Genomic DNA, 15,651 nt, shown 5'->3' on the forward strand with positions numbered 1-15,651 from the left:
GAACCAAAAAAGGAACATTTTATTTATTGATTCATTTATTAATATTAACATGCAAAGCCCTATCAGTCCATTGGTGACTGCTTCAGTCCATCTACAAGGAACTGTCCGCCATTTGAAGTAATATTTTTGACAACTCAACTTTATAAAGGGCGAGCAAGTTACAGGATATAAAAATGATGTTCCAAAATCTCATGTCCTTTTGTCTTCTATTGGTTTATTCTTTGAACAGCAAACACTTGAATTTGTACAAACAGCATTTGAAGCAATGAATAAAGATGAAAATAAGGGTGAAAAGGACATAACTCATCCCAATGGTCTTCATTGCAAATACAGATTCAGCATCACTGAAGCGACGTTTCTTTAGAGGATCTCTTTGCACTGCCAACTTGAACCCGGCCTTCATCTTCCCCTGCAGCCAGCAATAGTAGGTAGCTTTGTCATTGTATTGAACAGAGCGAAAGTTCAGATGGTTTCCATGATCAATGAAGACTCGCATGGATTTATTATTCCCAATGAGATATTCAGTGCGATAAAGTCTTTCATCTTCTTTGTCCCAAGCCACTGCATGTTCTGGTTTGGCTCCTGGGCAAGCAATACTCAGCTTACTGCCTAGTTCGTGAGTATGTACCTGTGTGGGTACCTTGGGAAGCCATGGGATATAATCTTTAAACTTCATTATATTATGGAAAAAAGTGCTGATCTTACCCAGAGTGCCGTTCTTTACCTTGTGGCATGCAGTCATGCAGCTCCGGACTATGATCTCTGGTCTTCGACTGCCTATCAACTTCCTCATTTTGAGTGGAACAGCTTCTGAACCACATGAAGACACGTTCACCTGAGATGCATGAAATCTGGGGTTCAGGTAGCTACTCTGGACATAGCATAAGCCAATTCTCCTTTGTTCACCTCTTACGTCACATCGATCACATACGCTCCATTCCCAAAAAGCAGTGAAGGACACAAAGTATTTGCTTATCAGATCTGGCTGTGGGTGACCATGTTGGTCTTCAAATGCCACATAAGCTTTCCTTGAGTTCTGAATGTCAACGTTGTATCCATAAAAGAAGTGGCCATCCCGCGAACCGCACATATAATTTCCGCTATCATCTATTTGTGCCTTAAACACAATTAGGCTGAACATTCGGATGCTGAACCTGAAAACAATATCGGTACTGCCACGAACGTTGGAAACATCAAGTTGGACTGTACCATTGAAGTCTGTGAGCACCCGAATCTTTTTATTACCAGCGTTCTTCTGATAATACCATACCACAGACTTGATTGCCTCAGGCTTGCAATGGCAAGGAAGTTCAAAGGTCATGTCTGACAGGTAAGCAGCCGTATCAAACAATAAGAACGCTGGACACTGAATAGATCTAAAGATGTCATCTCTTTCAACAATCTCATAGCTACCTGCTGGAATCAGATGGAGCAGGAACTTGGAAACTATACAAGTAAAGACAAGATAGGGAAGCATCATGCACTGGAAGTAAAATAGTAGGCTGATTAAGTCTTAAAAGTAGGCAAGATGCCGCATCAAATAGGACCTTGTACTGAATGCTGTGTTGAAATAACATTAGAATCTGAATCAGTATGACTCAATGTTCCTTTGTTGCTAAGAAAAAAGGTTCCAAGTTCTATTGTACTGCACCATTAAAGACTCTTCGCATCCTTCATATATACCCAAGAGAGGGACCCTTTAATACAATCCTTCTCCATTTTTGTAAGTCATCTGATGAAAGGAAGATCAATTGTATATAGAAGTTCTTTAAATGGAATAAATCTTAGGGGACATTATATGGAGGCATGAGGGGCCATTGTGTTTTATTGGAAGTAAGGGGGCATTATATTGAGGAATAAAGGGGCACTGCAATACAGTATATAGGAGCATAAAAGCATTATATGGGAATAAAGAGACACTGTACTGGATGAGGGACCATTATATGGGACATAAGGGGTCATTGTACTGCATGGGATAGAAGGGGGTACCATATACGGATTTAAAGGGGTTTTCTGGGCAAATTATTTTTTTTAATTAATATCTGTTAGTGCTATTAATGGATTAATAGACACACATACCTTTAGCCATGTTTTGAGTGATTTATGAGAGCTCCCGGGGTCTCTTGCTTTTGTTTAAATGCTTCAGCTTCTTGCTATGTAACTTCCTCACTAAACCCTCTCACCTTACTTCCCCCCCCCCCCCATGTCTCTCTAGCTATCCTGTCCTTCCCTACCTCCTTAACCCATAGTTTCTTCCCAACTCCACCCTTCTCCCTGTGAGACAGCCCCTCCTCCTGTAGTGATTCAGTCTGTATGAATTCTTCTCCAGCGATGATCCACCTCTATTGTGCATGGATGTGCAGCAGAGCTGGATTACCACCAGCAGTATGCACAGTGCTTGGAGAAGAGGAGAACATCGCAGTCCCTGCAGAATCATTATAGGGAGGAGCAGTCTCACCAGAAGAAGAATGGAGGCCAAGTATAATTTAGTGGAAAGGGAGGAGGGGAGGAGAAGTGACAATCCATCTCCGTAAATGGGGAAACAGATCCTCACTGTATGATCAGAAAGTTTCCCTCGTGCAGTCACCTAAGGAGACCACTATACTTCATTGGGGCATAAGGGGCCATTATACGTGTGGGGGCACATCAGTTATAGCTGCAGATATTTTCAATCTTAGCAATGCAAAGATTGACAGTTACGGAAGACCTATATTATTCCAGCAGGTCACCGCAACAAAACTACCAAATTTCAGGTGTTTTTTTTTTAGGCACCTTTTAGAGGAAAGCACTGCTGTTGCAAGTGTTGTGCTGTAAAAGGGCCCTCACAGACCTGAAGATGGTCCTGATTGAATGTCCTGCAGCAAGTGTTCAAATTCCATCCTGCATTACACCAGGGGACACAAGGCATACATCCTAAAACTGCACAAATCTATCTCCTGTGTTGATAGTCTGCTACCATGTACAAGTGCAGGTAAAATGTATAACCTGGAATACTTGTTGCCTTGTTCACCGAGGACTGCAGAAAGTTAGGCTGAGTTCACACTCCTAAAAATCCTGACCAAAAAGTTTTTTTTCCGGGAGCGGTTTGTTCTGGCTCCCGGAAAAAAGAACAGACACTCTCATTCTTTAGGCCAAATCTCCTTGAGAATCTGCCTAAAGACACTCGCTCCTCCCAACTAGGCCCATTCATCTGGGCCTAATCCAGTGCACTGCATTGGCATCCAGTCGCAGCTATCTGTATTTTGAACCGAAACCTGAGACTGCCTCCACCAAAAAACCCTGTGTAAACCCGCCTTATACTAAAACTACAGCAGTGAGAACTATTAGGTCTGTATAGGCATTGAGTCTCTGGATGTTTCCATTCACCAAAAGTAGAGGTATCCAGTGGCGTAACTACTGGGGTAGCGGCTGCCACATGGCCTGAGACATTAGGGGCCCAGCGACAGCCGCTACTGCGCCGGTAACGGGCCCCATTTACTTACCGATCCTGGCAGTGGCTGGGATCGGTAAGTGACGCCACAGGCCCCACAAACATTATTATACTCGGTGGTCTTTTCAGACCCCTGAGTATAATGACCGGAGGTCCAGGGGAAGTAAGGTAACAAAGTGTTACTTACCTCTCCGGGCAGGCTTCGGCCTACTTCTGTGACACTCCCTGACGTCACATGACTGGGGGTCTGTGCCCTGGGTCATGTGACATCCTGAATGTCACTGAAGATGGCCGACACCACTGTGGACTGCAGGGGAGCCGGGGATAGGCAAGTAACATTGTTTTTTTTTTTACGTTGGTACCCCCTTCGGTCTCCAATTATTATACTCTGGGGTCTGAAAAGACCCCAGAGTATGACAATTGTTGCTGGGTGTCCACAGTGGGGCATAATAGTGTGTGTAGGGGCCACTATGGGGCATATTAGAGTGCAGGAACAGGGGGCCCCACCGTTCCTAGTTATGCCACTGGAGGTATCCTAAAAATGGAGAAGAAATGAAATGCAGAGTATGTAAGAAAGTTGCTTTATTTACAAAGTAGAAAAGAAAACAAAAGCTTATAATGTTAGATTACTATAATAAGTGAGGAAGTTCAGGATCAGAAAAGTGGTTCACAGCAGATTCCTACTAATACAACAGTAGTTGCATGTAGGTTAGCTTCCTGACTCACTGATATTATACAAGGTTGTTAACCGCTTTAATGCAGATTTCAATCTATCATCTGCTTCATTTTCATAATTTACTGAATTCTGTAGCTTTACAAACAGGCTCTCGCAGTGTTCCATCTCGTCCTTGCTGAGGAAGACCAAGTTGAGGGTGAAGCGTGGAGTCTTTGTCAAACACTGCAATATCTCGATCACTTCACCTGCCTGTCTGTCCAGAAAAAACTCCTCCAATACAAGGAGGAACTCTCCCAGCAGACCTGAGCACACTTCTGCATGGAAGATCTGGAATAACTTTTCAGCCCCAATTTGCAAAAGGAAGTCATATCTTTTCTTCACATCTATCCTCCTCCAAATACGGGAAAACTCAAACGAATTTCTGGGTTCTGACAGTGATTCCTACAGTAAAGATAAGACATGGACAAATAAGAGACCTATGGATTTATTAGTTTTTCCCAGGGGGAAAAAAAACCCTCCCCACAGTACTTTTTCATAACAGGTTCAATAAAACCAAAGATATTCATAACTTGGATTATTTTCCTTAATGTCATTTATGATGGCACAGTTATGCTTGTGGTGAGTGGTGGTACCTGCAATATATCAGAAGTATGATATCATCTGTAGGAGATTCCAGTATGAATGGAATGTGGTGGTACCCAAAGACATGATCAGGAATCAGAAGAGTGGATGTTATCTAACGCCATAAAGCTCATGTCACCCATGTGACCTGTGGTTCGTTTATCGAACGTCCCAGCGAAAGCGATTCAGACAGTGGACTAGCAATAACCACTGCTATTCTATTAGCAAGAAAAGGCTATCTTCTTGGTTATCACGTCTCTCCCACAAAGGAAGTCATATAGAAAAACATATTGGTTCAAAAGTTTCAGGACCAAATAAAGGTGACAACACTACTAACTCATTTTAGTGATATTCCTACAGAGCGGAACCCAGAAACTCACAAATTAGCACCTAACTGCAATATACGGGCAGCTGTGACTGGATGCCAGTATAGTGTACTGGCATCCAGTCATGCACTCCACTCCGGATTAGGACCAAAGTATGGGCCTAGTCGGGATGAGGGAGTGTCTTCAGGCAGATTCGTGAGGTGACTCGGCCTGAATGAGCATGTCCATTCTTTTTCCAGGAACCAAAACAAACCACTCCCAGAAAAAAAAACAAAAAAAAAAAAAACGGCTCCCATTGAAATCAATTGGAGGCATTTTTTTGGTCAGGATTTTGAGGCTGTATCTTCCTCAAATACACCATGTGAACCTGGCCTTACTCACATCTTTACAAGATCAAATAAGAAATATGTTTTAATTTGTTTTTCTTCTTGAAGGCTTCAACGTTTTTGGATTTCTATGATGGGGCCACATTTAGTTCAGCACTAATATAATGCCCTGATCAATCCACTGGTTTGGAGTAATGTTTCCTTTAAATTGACATACATACAATATACCTTCCTATGCATGAGAGAAGAACATTTTTAGGCTAGGGCTACAAGGCAATATTAGAAGTGTCCAAAGATCACCATGTTGGCCTACAACAGCACAAGTAAGTGAATGGGGCTGTATTGTGACCCTGGGGTTGCTGCAACTCAATTGTGGTGAGGGGGAAAAAAAAATAGATTTTTGTTTTGCAACTGAGTGTCCTCATTCACTGCACAACAGGACAATTGTTGCTTGTTCAACTCGTGTCGTGGCCAAAGTCACAACATAGTCCGTGCCTAAATATATATAAGAGACTAATCTTCTGTTAAAAGGAGCAAGCTTCACTGTCATAATTTGCTAATCAAGCAAAGGTAAACCACAGTAAGGGAGCGGAGACTGGCTGGAGGTAATGAAATGAATGCATCTGGATTACAACAGAATGATGGAGTTTCAGATAGTGTGATAAAGAAAAGGAGCGAGAGCCGGGACAAGCAGATGTAATCAATTTCTGTTTCCGCCTCACCTGTAACACGGCACAAGCTGGCTCTTTGGACGAGCTGCTTGTTGTGGCAGTCGGGTTCCATGGCTGCTTCCTATCGCCTCCAATCTTGTCCTTCCGCTCCAAGGGTTTCAGGTTAGAAGCGGCTACAATGTCTCTGCGGAGAACAAATGAAAGTGGAATTTACTGTTGAAATGAAAAGTTTAATCTAGCAAAAACAACAAACTTTTTGGTGTTTCCACTCAGAATTAAGAATCTTCATGCCAAAAAGTAAAAAAAAAAATAAATAATTACAGTAATTGTCTGGCTGCTGTTGAACAATTAGCATGTGTGCTTTGAGTGCTGCTTACATGCTAGCAAAACCAGTTTTCTAACACATATTAGTGATCGACTGCTTCACCCCAAGGGTGAGAAGGAACGTTATCAAAGATCCTTCCTCCTAACCACGGTCAGGCTGTATAATCATCAGCCTAAGTGGAGATCACGCCGCACAGAGAACTAAATGATCCTGAAGTCTTAGTTCTTATGGCTCCTAGTATCTTTTTCGATCTGCTATTCTGAGCTTATACATGTTCTTTTCTTGTAATATATTACTGTATTATCGATGTTACTGTAACACACTGAATTTCCCCATGACGGGACTATAAAAGGATTATCTTAGCAGCACAGTGGCTCAGTGGTTAGTGCCTTTGAGCACTGGGATCGAGATTTATAGTTCTCTGATTACAGGCAACACCTGTGCAGAGTTAGGGAGCCTGCACACGGAGTTTACGCTCGCTCATTCTGAACGTAAAACTCGTTCAGAGTGAGCGTTGTAAAAAAAAAAAAAAAAACAACTGATCCCATTGACTTGGACTCATTCAAGTCAATGGGATCTGTTTTTTACGCCGCTCACTCTGAACGAGTTTTACGTTCAGAATGAGCGAGTGTAAACTCCGTGTGCAGGCTCCCTTAGTATGTTCTTTGTTCACACACACCAAAGCTTATTGGTAGGTTACTAGGCCCTGGGTTATGGTTTTCTGAGAAGTGAGGTTGCGAGACACAATGGGGACATAGCCTAAAGTTACCTTTACTGCGCTACAATGTGTGTTGGTGCTATACAAGCAACATGAATTTATATGAAGGTTTCAATCTCCTATTGCTTCTAGTGGAGAAGATTATAACTAACTGGGCAAAAAGTAGAACTGTAAGGGCTTCTACATGCCTCCTTCATGCTTGTGGATTTTCCATGTGCTTTAAAGTATACCTTCAGGGATACTCTCCTAACAGGGTACCATTTGCAACTAACCCTACAACTACACTGCCTCTAAGTAAAAAGCAGACAAAAGCAAGGCATCATTGAAGGTGCACCTCAACTGAAATTTTTTATTTTTTATTTTTTTTTTTTTTTTTTTTGGGGGGGGGGGGCATGCAGCCAACAAATACTGCTATTCTTTTCTACTGTTCAACAACAGATCTGAAATAAAGAATGTGCAGAATCACTCACACCAATGTACGTAAAGTAAAGTTTTCCAGTCCAATGAAAGTATATGAAGGATATTACAGTAAAATGTATTTGTTTACGCGGTTAAAATTTTAATCATCCAGTTACACATAGCACAGCACTTTTGCTAAATATAAGGCTATAAGGTGATTTCTCTGCCCTTTGCATTATTTCTGGTCACCATATCTCTGAAGGCTCCTGCTCTAATCCTTCCCTAATCTCTCCCCATGAGCTTATCACAGTCCTGTAACATTAAAACTGACTATACACGTCATATCTTCACCACTACTGCAGCTTCTTGTCCAAGCATCTGGCTGGCATATTTTTAAGACTGGTGCACAACATTCTCAGGATTATATCTAAGGTGACTAAAAGGATCCTGGTTGATCATATATTTGATAAAAAATTGAATATGAGGACTATCAATATCATCTACAACATCCATTGCTTGCACTGGACAGCAGCCCTAGGATCTAGCTAATGGAAATCCTGGACAGGGCTGAAAATCTATCGTTTGAATATCAATAATATCCAAGAGGATTTTCTGTCACAACTGCATGTACAAGAGTGTACAAATACAAACATCATTTATATGACCTGTATTTTAGTCCTGAGCTACAAGCACAATTCTGATGTTGTCAGACACCCACCAGGAGTCCATAATACACTGGAATGGATTTTTCTAAACAATATGACTGGATAGTGCTTATGTAAAGAGGACACTTCCCACAACTGTATATGCAACTTTCAACACATATCACTGTAACAAGCCTTCATAAAGGCACAATGACAATCATGGTAGAGAAAAACCAACATTGGGAATATACAGTGGTCAACAGGATTGAGTTTTCAGTACAGTACAGGAAAGCGAAGACCCCCCATTGTACATATACACCATTTTGACAGTCCTACCCTACACATTTTAAAGAATACTTCCAATTCTAAAACAGTTTTTCATAAATTAATAATGAAGGTAATATAAGGTACACTAATATCTTCTAGCAAGGAAAAAAATCTTCATTCTGTTTACCAGAATGCTCAGACAGACCGAGTTTTGTTTAACCATAGGAATCTATGGAGAGAGGAAGGGTGAAAAGTTGCAAGAGGGGAGTGGGAGCAGTGATATCAGACGTCAGTAAGGCTATGACTACATGGCAACATTGGCTACGATTCCTGTTGTACACCTGGATATTGCTGTGTGGTCCTGTGAAAGCAATAATGTAAGTCAATGGAGTCACGCTACTACAACTGCAACTTTTTAGTTACTGCATCAGTGCTCAGTTGCATCACCTTCAATTCTGAAGGAGTCGCAGAGGGACAGCCATTCTTGGTCACATGATGGGATTCCCAGTTAAAGTCACCGAGTAACCCTAGCCTAAAGACAAAAAGCAGCCTGATAGATGGACAAGGCAGCATTAATGTCTAAATCCCTGGCAACAAAGGAGAGTATACCACTAATTGAAAATGGACAAATTGTGCCCACTTAGCCATTTTCCCTCCCTGATGTCATGCGAGTCATGTTACAAGGTCTCAGATGTGAATGGGGAGATGTCAAATTTGTTATTGCTCTCACTCTTGTACATGGAACGTCACGGCAAAGAACTCTGAGGACCTGAAAATAATTATTGCTCTAAATAAATGCCAACACCATGATACTGAGTTGTAGTATGGTGGTCAAGACCTTACAGAATTTTAACAAGACAGGTCCCCCTCTGAACAGGCCTCGTCATGGTCAACCAGATAAGATGCCCATGTTCAGCGTCAACATCATTGGTTCTAAAAGGAATCCCAAAATCTTAAATGACATACCTAAACTCCTCATAGGATGCCACTTTCTGATGAATGGCACGAAATTTGGCAGCATTCTCCCTCTGATACCTCTCATCTTCAGCTGCAGCCGCGGCCAATTCTAGTTCCAGCTCCCGAAAGTCAAGCACTTCAGGACTATTCATGGCTAAGTAAGCAGAATATAAAAGGGTTATACTTATGCACAAAACTTAACAGACATTTCTAAACAAATTTCAACTTAAAGACGACCTTTAACCATTTCCACCAATTCTAGTTCGTAGAATATGTAATAGGTGCAGCAATGCTCATTTCAGCACATTTGGAATTTTCTCTCCAGCTCCCACCATTCTTGAGTAACAAGTAGCGGTAGTTTTGCTGCCTGATGTGCTATTTAAGCTCTGTAATGTCAGAATGGCAGTGTCAGGCAGGGGATGTGATTCAGATCTCCAATCAGAGGCAGCCAGTGTCAGAGCTCAGAATCATGTTCCTTGCTTGCTCCTGCCTGACACTGTCCTAATGACTGTACAGAGACTAAATAGCATATGAGAATTGATCAGTATTGATTGCTTGTGAACAGTAGGGGCTAGAGAAAAAATTGCAACTTTGCCAGAATCAGTGGAGCAGATTCCATTAACACATGCTAAGAACTAGAGTTGGAGGTGCTGGAAAGTCTTCTTTAAAAGGAGTAAACCCATAATTTAAAGTGTAACTAAACTTTTGGACAACTTTTAATTTTATGGCAGTACTAGCTGGTACCCGCGACTTCGTCTGCGGTGATTGTAGCAGTGGGTATATACAGGCGTGGGTAAGGTTTTCGTAGTGTGTATAAGGTATGGGATATGAAATGTGAGTTTGTATCTTGTTTTTGATGTAATTCAGAGAATACGTGAGACTTTTGTGTTGAAGTGATTTTGTATTTGAGCCGCTATATATACGGTGTTGTGAGAAACTGTACATAGTGACTTTGGGACAGAGGTATTTGAAGTTAACCCTTTCCCGCCGATGGCATTTTTTGATTTTCGTTTTTGACTCCCCTCCTTCTAAACCCCATAACTTTTTTATTTCTCCGCTCCCAGAGCCATATGAGGTCTTAATTTTTGCGGGACACATTTTTCTTCATGATGCCACCATTATTTATTCTATATAATGTACTGGGAAGCAGGGAAAAAATTCAAAATGGGGTGGATTTCAAGAAAAAAATGCATTTCTGCGACTTTCTTACGGGCTTTGGTTTTACGGCGTTCACTGTGCAACCAAAATGACATGTCCCCTGTATTCTGTGTTTCGTTACAATTCCGGGGATACCAAATTTATATGGTTTTAGTTACATTTTGACCCCTTAAAAACAAATCCAAAACTGTTAAAAAAATTTTTTTTCGAAAAGTCGCCATATTCCGACAGCCGTAACTTTTTTATACGTGCGTGTACGGGGATGTATAGGGCGTCTTTTTTTGCAGGACCGGGTGTACTTTGTAGTTCTACCATTTTCAGGAAATGTTATTGCTTTGATCACTTTTTATTCAAATTTTTATCAGAATCAAAACAGTGAAAAAACGGCGGTTTGGCACTTTTGACCATTTTTCCCGCTACAGCGTTTACCGAACAGGAAAAATATTTGCATAGCTTTGTAGAGCGGGCGATTTTGGACGCGGGAATACCTAACATGTATGTGTTTCACAGTTTTTAACTACTTTTATATGTGTTCTAGGGAAAGGGGGGTGATTTGAATTTTTAATCCTTTTTTTTTTTGTTTTTAATATTTTTTTTACTTTTTTTAAACTTTTTTTTTGCATTTTTTAGACCGCCTAGGGGTATTGACATGGGTGGGCGGTGTCGCGGATTGTCAGAGCGGTGGGGGTTGGCAAACATGGCTGCTCCGGAGCGTTAAAGAGAGCCTCCTGGAGTATCGTTAAGGTGAGGGGCAGAGTGGTAAAGTATATGTATATGTGATTATGTGGGGTTAGGGGTGAGGCTGCAGAGGGCAATATGAATTTTGTGGCTTGCTATGGTCCAAAGTGTGTGAGATTGCAGAGATGGTGGTGTGAGTTTGGGGTTTGTGGGGGTCCTGGGAAAAACGTATGTGCGCTATTGTGACGAAAAGTAGCCTATTGCGCAATGGGGTGTATTAACTAGGTTTGTGGAAAATTTCAGCCAAATCGGTCAAGCGGGTTTTGCGTGATTGAGGAACAAACATCCGAACACACAAACCCACAAACATCCAAACTCACAAACTTTCACATTTATAATATTAATAGGATTTGTGTCATTAAAAAAATTGTATATTATACTTCATTACAAATTTTGTCTTTTACTGTAAAATCCTCCATTTTTTAGTTTTCTTTGCTTTTGTATTGAGAGCCATTTCTGCCTCTCACCGAGTGTTACTGTGTATGGAGCTTTGTAACATGGAAAGAAAATGAGGGTAGGGGAGGGTCACTTCAAACATTATAAAATTGCTTTTGGTGTCATTGAAAGGATATTCACTTCTTTCATATGAAAAACTCAGGTGCCTTCTAAGTTATTTCCAGAGATATCACTGGTTGAAGACAGTTGGAATTTTTATATCATAATATGAAGATCCATATAAATATCTTAATCCTGATTGTGTTTTCAACCAGTGATATCTCAGTAAATAATATAGCACTGCATCAATCAGTAGCGCAGGTGAAGGGAACAAAGAAAAGCGCAGTTGTCTTTACTTCTTATCTGAGTGATTTCAGTCCCTACTCCATACAAAAGATGTTAACTTTACAATGTGGTTTATGAAGAGGGGAGGAGGAGTCAGGAAACCATTGACAGAATTAAATGAATCAACCTTGTCAGGAGAAGGCTGGATGGTAATTCCTAATAACCCAGCTGTATTGTGAAAGAAAACAGTTCTCTACCGTGTAGACATCTCCCTACATCAAAGAGTTCTCCTCTTCCTTAGTTCTTTTTCAGTCCCCTGAATTCAGTGCACTATCGGCTTTTCCGTTCTGTACCCCTGGTGAAGAGCTATCGGTGCCGTAACACTTCACTGTCAGAAGGGCGTTTCTGACAGTCAAGAATGCCCTTCCTCACAGTGGCGCCTATAGCGCTGTACTGTCAGAGCAGTGAGGAACAACCCCTCCCCTCTTGATAGTACTCGTCCAGAGACGAGTAATGAGGGGGCATTCCTCACCGCTCAGCATCATCGCTGGACACTACTGTGAGGAAGGATGTTCCTGACTGTCAGAAACGCCATTCTGACAGTGAAGAGCTACAGTACTGATAGCTCTTCACCGGGGGCACAGAACGAGAAAACTGATAGGGCGCTGAGTTCAGTGCACTGTCAGCTTTCTAGCGGTGTATTACACTGCATGTGCCCCAGGAGGTGAAAGGTCCTCTTTAAAGACCTGAGGAACACTCTAGTAAACAGCAGTGATAGGCAGTGCAGCACATCAACTTAACAATATGATTATGTAGTAGGTACAATATTTAAACATTAGATGCCCCACTTAATTTTGCCTGGGTACCCACTTTTTCTAAAACCGGCCCTGCATATATGTCCCATATATGGGTGGAGGCGCCTTTTGATCATCCACCTCAGGCAGCGGGATGGCTAGGTTAAGCACTGTAGCTATATCACATTTCTATAATAAAGTATATTAGACAGTTTGCCATCTTCACTTGCACTAATAAAAAAAATTTACTTACACTTAATAGGGGTTTGTTGGGAGAATTAAGATTACCTTATAGGGTGTATATCATTGGATTAATATTCTAATCTTACTGTCCTATTCTTGTTTTGGAATAAAACATTTTTCTGACATGCAAATTCTGTGATGCTATCTGCTGCCCAGACAGTTCAGGATTTTAGCCAGACTCTGCACCAGACAACATAGCCCGACACTAGGTTCACACTTGTGCCTGGTATCCATCCACTTGTGAACAGAAAAAAAAAAAAAAAAAAAAAACCACCACACACACACCAAAATATGGTTTTTCTCCAACCAAAAGAGCAGACACCAGATGGAAATGATACAAATGGACACCACAGTTTTAGAAGCAGTGATATCAGGCATATAGAAACCCTCCTACTTTGTACAGATACAACAGTGCCAAGTTTATTTTGTACACTGTAATAACCAATAGGGCAGCTTAGAAAATGTAGCAGAACCCTGCACAAATGTATAAGAAATAGAAAAGCATTACTACTATTGTTACTATAAACTAATATAATCTATACATAAACCTTGGAGGTTGTTATACACATTTGACCAAACAGTACAAAGTCTACCTGCCACAACAAGGCAACTTCATTCAGATGGGGCTAAATAAAATACTTCTCTTTGACCCAAACAAGGGCTACAAACTTCAGAACAACCAGGATCCAGAGCTTACTCCATTTAAAATAGCCTAAAGCAGATGAGGGAGTGAGAACTATATATACTTTACTCCAATTAAATAAACCTGTGCAATGGAATGGGAGTGCTAGTCCAACCATGGAAGGAACCACCCACCCCTCGAAATATACAAAAGGAAATTCAGACTGCATATCCCAATGTGAACATTATAGATATACATACTTCCCAACTTTTTAAGAACTGAAAGAGGGACAAAGTATGCAGCGCGCCGCGGCAAATTTAGCCCCACCCACTTTTATGTTGACTCCGCCCGTTCTCAGTCATTTTTCATGTGCCCCCACACAGTATAATCCTCCTACAGTCACCTGTAAATTGTATGTCCTTCCTCCCTCTCTCCCCAGATCCATGTCCCCTCCATCTCTGCCCCCAGATTCATGCCCCCCCATCTCTGCCCCCAGATTCATGTCCCCCCCATCTCTGCCCCCAGATTCATGTCCCCCCATCTCTGCCCCCAGATTCATGCCCCCCCCATCTCTGCCCCCAGATTCATGTCCCCCCCATCTCTGCCCCCAGATTCATGTCCCCCCATCTCTGCCCCCAGATTCATGTCCCCCCCATCTCTGCCCCCAGATTCATGTCCCCCCATCTCTGCCCCCAGATTCATGTCCCCCCATCTCTGCTCCCAGATTCATGCCGTTCCCCCCTTCATCTGCCCCCAGTTTCATGGACCCCCTTCATTATGTTCCACCTCAATGTTTAACACAAAAAAACACTTATACTCACCTTTTCCTCGCTCCCCCGCCGCTCTCTCCGCAGTTTCACTCACAGAGTTGTAAGCGCGATGTGACGTCATCACATCGTGTCTACACAGCCACTAGTTGGAGCACCGCGGCAAAGCAAGGAACTGAGCTGTGAGAGCTGTGACAGCTTTAGTCGCGTATGTACTTAACTCAGATCTGCGTCCTCCGGATGCAGATCTGAGTTGAAATTGGAACATACCTCCCGCCAACCAGGACAGAACAACGAAATGTCGTGAATGTCCCACGGAAATCAAGACGGTTGGGAAGTATGGATATATACCCGAAGAAACCAAGCAGCACTCCCACAAGTCAAGTGAAAAAAGGTGAGGTAGTTTATTGCCTCATCCTCTATAATGTTTCAGCTCACATTGAACCTTTTTCAAGCCTTGAGATGAAATGTTCAGCTCCATTCACAGAGTTTTTTGGCGCTGATTTTAACGCTGAATCTGTGGCAGAATCCACGTGGGAAAAAAAAGCCTCCCATTGACTTTAATGGGTTACTTTTTCAGAAAAAGAAACCCATTGAAATCAATGGGAGGCTTTTTTTCCACATGTATTCTGACACGGATTCAGCGTCAAAATACTCTGTGTGAATGGACCCTTACAGAGGATGAGGCAGTAAATTACCTCACCGTTTTCCACCTGACTTGTGGAGCGCTGCCTGATTCTTTTGGATCTTACTTGGGGACATAGCCTATTCCTGGGGCTGGCCTTATTTATACATATGGCTCAGTGGTTAGCGCTACTACCTTACAGCGCTGGAGTCTGGGGTTTGAATCCTGCCAAGGAATTTGCATGTTTTTCCCCTGTTTGTGTGGGGTTCCTCCAGATACTCGAGAGACAAGCTGACAGAGAATGTAGATTGTGAGCCCTATATAGGACAGTGACTCAATCTCTGCAAAGTGCTGTGGAATAAACAGGTAATGGCGCTATACAAATATATATATATATATATATATATATATATATATATATATATAAATTATTATATAGCATGAAACAGACAATACCTATAGACCCTGGCTGCAAGAGAGAATACATTCCACACGTTACACAATTGAATCCATATTACTTACCTTGCAGTTCTTCCTTCATTTCAGCAGGGACGCTATCACCATAGTAACAAGCCTCCGTTGTTATCTGGGGTACAATTCAACCAATCATCAGCCGAGGGGTTA

At 41.8% G+C, this 15,651-nt stretch overlaps 2 protein-coding genes across 2 annotated transcripts; both read right to left on the minus strand.

Moving 5' to 3' along the window:
* Nucleotides 1–214: 214 nt before the first annotated feature.
* On the minus strand, nt 215–2,089 carry FAM187A (family with sequence similarity 187 member A). The gene is made up of 2 exons (XM_075279065.1): nt 2,080–2,089; nt 215–1,446 (listed from the first exon to the last, which is right to left on the minus strand). Exons 1-2 carry the CDS (start codon nt 2,087–2,089, stop codon nt 215–217), a joined length of 1,242 nt encoding a protein of 413 aa, XP_075135166.1.
* Nucleotides 2,090–4,121: 2,032 nt separating this feature from the next.
* On the minus strand, nt 4,122–15,635 carry DNAAF19 (dynein axonemal assembly factor 19). The gene is made up of 4 exons (XM_075278657.1): nt 15,550–15,635; nt 9,370–9,514; nt 6,102–6,234; nt 4,122–4,547 (listed from the first exon to the last, which is right to left on the minus strand). The coding sequence occupies exons 1-4, from the start codon at nt 15,566–15,568 to the stop codon at nt 4,140–4,142; spliced, it is 705 nt and encodes a 234-aa protein (XP_075134758.1). The 5' UTR covers nt 15,569–15,635; the 3' UTR covers nt 4,122–4,139.
* Nucleotides 15,636–15,651: the final 16 nt, after the last annotated feature.

This window comes from Leptodactylus fuscus, chromosome 6 (assembly GCF_031893055.1).
Source record: "Leptodactylus fuscus isolate aLepFus1 chromosome 6, aLepFus1.hap2, whole genome shotgun sequence".
NCBI classification, from domain to species: domain Eukaryota; kingdom Metazoa; phylum Chordata; class Amphibia; order Anura; family Leptodactylidae; genus Leptodactylus; species Leptodactylus fuscus.

Bases quoted from the DNA above. Each gene is read 5' to 3' on its own strand.
- DNAAF19 (XM_075278657.1), bottom strand. The intron at 6,235-9,369 runs GTATGTCATTTA...TGTTCTCCGCAG, and splicing joins GCATCCTATGAGGAGTTTAG to AGACATTGTAGCCGCTTCTA. The intron at 4,548-6,101 runs GTGAGGCGGAAA...TCTTTACTGTAG, and splicing joins CAGCTTGTGCCGTGTTACAG to GAATCACTGTCAGAACCCAG.